Here is a 6018-nt window from a genome sequence, read left to right as displayed (position 1 = left end):
TATCGTCATGGACATCACGTTCAGTTCTGTCTGTATTGTTTTGAAATGAACTAATATTTTACTTTAAAACAACACGTAATTGTTGTCGGCCAATTTAAATGATGGGAACCAAGTTAACCGTCTATGAAAATCGTCACCGATGCAAGAAACCGCTTCAATGCACATAATCAATCATTTTAGATAAGATCTGTAAAAGCGTGATAATGTATTTGACTTCAACCAATTTCTACTTTAACTTTGTTAAAATAATCAGTATGACATATCTTACAAGCATTTAAGGGGGAAAATTTAGACTACAAAAACTAATTTTAATTGGTTTTGAGCATAATGATAAAGATTATGCCAACTAAAAAAATACCATTTAAAACATTATAATTATGTGGTTAGTTATGTCGTTTAAGCTTATTGTCATATGTTGTTGTATTTATATTTGTTGCAATAACAATGATTTCTTTATTTCGTTGATTGTATTCTACTTCATAAATGAAATTGAGTTTTGTTTTGTGTTATTAATTTGTGTCTAATGTACTGATGTTAGGTTTTTTTTTTCTTTTTGTGCGATTGCGTTATAAGTTTATTTCCGACTTACAAGTCTGAATGCCCTTTTGGTATCTTTTGCCTCTCTTTTGCAATAAACAAATATTGGTAATGGAACCAAGAAAAGAATACAAAATAAAAGACCTGCGTTATCAGCATAGGAAAAAATCATTATGATTAACACCACAATACGTTATCATTCCCAAAGGATCACTGTTTGAAAAGATCTAAATTATTTTACCACCAAACCATACTCTAACTGAACGAAAATCCCAGCAGCTAATTTCAATTTTGGTCTCGTACTTTGTTTACGAAAGTTACTCCAGACTGACGTGTCTCGCTAATGGAAATCGATATAATTGCGTGTTTTTGGTTCTTTTATTTTAGTATGCACACATCCGATACATTTGTACACATACTCGTTTCAAGTCATTATTGATAATTAACCAAATCAGAAAAATATTTTTTTATCCAATTTGGTGACGAAATCGTCGAACCTTACGCAAAACTATCTGAATGACTAGCTAATAGAGTGTATACAAAGATGACTAAAACGACTACAAAGCATTAATTAGGAAGGTACATGTACCTCATTTGTTGTATATCTGTCGGGATACGATATGAAATGCCTAAACATGCTTAGATTTCATAATTGCTCCTGTCATAGGTTCACATATAAATACGATCACTTTTGATAGTTTAGTAAGCGTACATTGATTACATTTTATACCAACTTATAGCTAAGTTTATATGAAGCTGGTTTATACTGGTTTGTCCCAATTTCGACGTTATCTCTTTCTTTTAATTTTGTCTGCAGGATTACAGAAGACAACTGAATAATATACTTTACTTATTAACATAATTCAAACACTCAAAAAAGTATGTAAATTACTGTAGATATTGTGTATACGTCGATTAGACAATAACCCAGAGACACAAATAACAAGAGAATGTCTGGAGATAAATATACAGTCTTCAGCAACTCACGGTTATCTGTACAATATCCTAAGCGCGAATTGCCCAAATTATGAAATGATGTTAAATAATTAACCAAAGATTAACAAAAATAAACCTTCAACACCAAATGCAAACACAAAAGTAAGATATTAATGTATGTCACAGTTTCAATAAACTTAGAAATCACCAGAATTAACAACATGCTACCAAAACTTATGTATGAAGGCCAACAATGAAAAATTACAACTTTTCATTTTCATAACTGTATTCTGTTTATAAGCGCTTAAAAAGTAAACGTTGTCTAACTACATAATGAATTTCTATATAATAGCATATGTCAGTGGTATTCTAAAATCAACTATCATTTCTAGTAAAATTTTGGTATCTGAAAAGTGGGGTCATGTCTTAAAAGCTGTCATCAAAAATGAAACCTCAATTTTACTGACTATTTATCACACTTGCAAACAAAAGTTGGCAAAGCAAAGGAGAGTTAAACATTTAAAGTGCAGATGATATGTCACTGAAGTATCTTACCCTAAAACCAACCAAAGTAATTGCAAAACATTGCATGGAAGTTGTGCAGGATGAAAACTGGCAAATCAATCAAACTGTCTCAATCTTAACCCCATTTTAGCTGTGCAATGGCCAGATTTAGCTTACAATATTGGGTCTGATCTCAGTAACTTTAGTCAGGTTTTGGTTTGATGGCTGCATTGCGAAAGATTTATCTTGTGTGATAAATGACATTATAGCTTGACCAGATAATAATGCTCCAGTGAAAGTGAAAATAATTCCATTGTTATATAAAGGAATCAATAAGTTTTTAGATCAACATGACACAAATGATTATATTATACTTCACATGCTTAGAAGGCTTACAGGATGTAACCTAAGAGCAGTCAACAATCCAATTGTTGCTAAATCACAATCATCGTATGGATCATTTTGTGCTTACGTCATTTCTAGAGATAAATGTATGTACTAACATCATATTTAAACCAGAATAGTTTGTATTCACATCAGTTCATTACTGTTCAACTTATAAATTTATTAAACATATTAAAAAGAATTATTCCTTCCAAATGTAGTTCAATTTTGTCCAGTTGTTTCTGATGAAAATGATACAAAAGAAAAATTTGGCAACACCAACAGCAGCATAAGGTCGAATAAGACTCTACAAAACCTAGCCTTACAGGTTTAATCTCATTTTGCACCACACTCATGACATTTAAAAGAATAAACACGAAAATGTAATAACAAATGTAAGCCATACATCATATAGCATATGAAGATGTCGATTTCCATGTACAGATCGATAACCAGTTTGGAAAATTTGAGTCATTATTGTATAGCTACATCATAGGCTAATCATTTATTGTTACATATCTATATCAATTGTCAATATCTACAGACATATTGTCAAGTAAGTTAGGCGGAGAAAATGATTCTGGGTTAAATTGCTCCATACGATATGGCATGCAATTATACAAAACGAATCAAAAAGACGGAATAAAATGATTCATATTTCAGCCAATAACATATGAGCATTTGTATGAATTGAAAACCTACTGTTAATATTAACAAAATAGATTCTTGCTTTTAATAAAATTGAGAATGGAAATTGGGAATATGTCAAAGAGACAACAATCCGACCAAAGAGCAGATAACAGCTGAAGGACACCAATGGGTCTTCAACGCAGCGAGAAAATCCTGCACCAGGTGGCGGGCCTCAGCTGGCCCCTAAATAAAAATGTGTACTAGTTCAGTGAAAATGGACGTCATACTAACCCTAACCCAAACCCTATCCCTAACCCTAACAATAAATTAACATCTATCATCTGTTTTATCCTGTAATCAGCCAACTATTGTAGATTAACATGTATACAAATAAATTTTGCTTTATTTTTTTACAAAAAGGTATTCTGTTACTCTGTTTCCATGTTGAGCAAACGGTAAAATGAATATTTTTTGGGATAATAGTTCATTTTTTGGAGTTATTTTCGCGGTCCGCGTTTATACTATTACGATTTCTTTGAAAAATTAAAAACAGATATTTCGATTTAAACAACTAAACCTTAAAGTGCTAGGTGTAAATTACAGGATAAAACAATATATGTACATTCTCGGCGAACCTCGCTTTTCGTCCTGTTTCTAAAGCTCTTAAAAATAAATTTTATATTTTCCGACTATGTACATACATTGTATATTTCATATAATACTTATTTCTATACATCGATTAATCTAGGATATAACACTGTTCCAATAAAACAGTCTAATTGCCATTCTCATTTGTATTTCATAAATATTTCCGTTAGCACGGAGTCTGGTATCACTATAGATTTGCATACACCGAGTCGTTTTCTAAATACTCTTTGATACACCTGTAGCAATATTCATACTGATCCTGTCAAAAAGAAAATTTCAGTCATTTAAGAAACAACATTTTAATGATTCAGACCCTCGAAAATATTATTGACCCCATAGGAGTTGGAAAAGTTTAGCCCTTAGAAAATTGGATATAGTAAACATTGAAATTAATAATTAAAACTAAATGTTTGTTTTTGTTTTTAAATGAAACATATATATTAGCGTCTCTAAACAAAGGAATTTGTACCCTGGGAATGCTCTTTAAGTTCATATTTGATTTGTTCTTCAACTGTTTTGACTAGAGTGTTGCTGATGAGTATTGAATAGACGAAACCTGCGTTTTGAATACTACATGATGAGCCTTGTAGATTTGATAAGCATTATTTGCCTACATTTACACTTAATGTAAATTATAGCAGGAGACGTCATTATTTTGTCAGTACGTCATAAATTGGTTTTCTTGCAAAATATAAGGCAACAATTTTGGAATTAGCCTAAACGAACATAAGTTGAGTTTCCTTTGATATAACCTCTGAAATACAATTTAATACTAGAATTTATTAGTCTTAAAAAAAATCCAGGATGACTTTTTTTATTACAAAAAACACATGTTTTCGAAAATATTTGTAACAAATTTTAGCCTTAAACATTCCAAAAAAAAGATACACGATTTAAATTAGCTGTTTTTTAAAGATCACATCTAAATCTGAAACATTCAGCAAAATAAAAGAGTGGACAATTCAGTGTGAAACTAGACCAATGAACCAATGTACCTTATTAAACTATAAGACTGATCTGACATCTATGTAATACATTGATGAAAAATGAACGACGGAATTCTTGTTAATTTTTATTTGATTTTTTTCTTGTGAATAAGAGATTGCCCTGAATACAAAGCATATCAAATCAATCACAGCAAACACCATGGTAAGTATTCTGTTCAGTATGTTTCTTAGAGGTAAATAAATTAATTATGGAAGAACTTTAAAGCTTACATTTAAATAAAAATCTGAAAGGAATGATTTTGAATATTTTAACGGGTAAATAGGATAGTCTGCTTTAGGTACTTACCCTTTTACACTGCTACCGTTTTATTTGCAAATAACTTGAATTACCTAAAGATTTACCCAAACGAAACTTACAAATTCCGTGAAAAATTCGGGACGTCTAACTTGCATTGTTCTAACAACTTGAAAAACATCAATTTCATCATCTATCTCCATTTTTTCCAAGATAAGTTTCAATGCAACCAACACCCCGCTTTTACTGCAACCATCACTGAAAAACGGACAGGGGTTGTTTCATGTTTAAATCATCAATGACATGACCGTCAAAAATAGTAACAATAACTAAAATTAACTTGTCTAACAAACATTGCAACAACTTCTGCACCTACCGGATGAGTAGGGATTTTAATTACAGTAGTTGAATATAAAAATAAATATTCTTAAAAAACAAAAAGGATATTTTTCTCATCGGCAATCATACCATGTCTACTTATATTCAAAACATATTTTTTTATTTGAATGTCCTATGCACTTTTCAAGTAAGCCAATATCAAATTCTATGGAAATATTAGCATTTAGTCCAAGTTAAAACTGTTATTCTTCATGCAATAAATGATAAATTGTCATATAAAATTAACACCTAGCAAAATGTCTGAACAGAACTCTATGTACTTTTTATGATCTTAAACTCTGAAAAAGTCATAAAAAAGTCAAATATACAAATATGAATAATTTGTGTATTTTACGGTCCATAATATGTTTGAAGTGTATTTATTTCAGAACATTTTGGGAACAAAATACTTACATACAATAAGTTTGATTAACTTAAACAACTCCAAATGAGTTATGTTAACAGAGTTGCAGATAACTACTATTGTGACCAACGTACGAATGGCATATTATATTTCATAGAGAAAAACTTATGCAACAGAACAACACTGCGACATTTTTTTTATGATATTCATATTTTGATGACGCACCTACAAACAACAGTAATTGGACTTTTTTGTTTTTCCCAGCACTCTTTTACTTTTTTCAGCAGGTCTAGTAAAATGTTTGATGGAAGCATTGCATCATTCATGTCATTGTTCAATATACTTGTGGTAAAAACAGTAATTGTCATCGGATCCTTTTCCTGAAGAAAAAAACC

General features: G+C 30.7%; 1 protein-coding gene across 1 annotated transcript in view; it reads right to left on the bottom strand.

The window, feature by feature from the left end:
* Positions 1–3312: 3312 nt before the first annotated feature.
* Positions 3313–6018, bottom strand: part of LOC127738025 (receptor-type tyrosine-protein phosphatase epsilon-like) — a 264382-nt gene continuing 261676 nt past the window's right edge. The window contains exons 25-27 of the mRNA XM_052249048.1: positions 5849–6003; positions 5004–5139; positions 3313–3898 (exon numbers count right to left, since the gene is read on the bottom strand). Coding sequence (XP_052105008.1) covers positions 3827–3898; positions 5004–5139; positions 5849–6003 — 363 coding nt within the window. The 3' untranslated portion in view covers positions 3313–3826. The remainder of the gene's footprint in view (positions 3899–5003; positions 5140–5848; positions 6004–6018) is intronic.

The sequence above is a fragment of the Mytilus californianus genome, unplaced genomic scaffold, assembly GCF_021869535.1.
Source record: "Mytilus californianus isolate M0D057914Y unplaced genomic scaffold, xbMytCali1.0.p SCAF_1, whole genome shotgun sequence".
Classification (NCBI taxonomy): Eukaryota; Metazoa; Mollusca; class Bivalvia; order Mytilida; family Mytilidae; genus Mytilus; species Mytilus californianus.
This window is presented reverse-complemented; position numbering and strand designations above follow the sequence as displayed.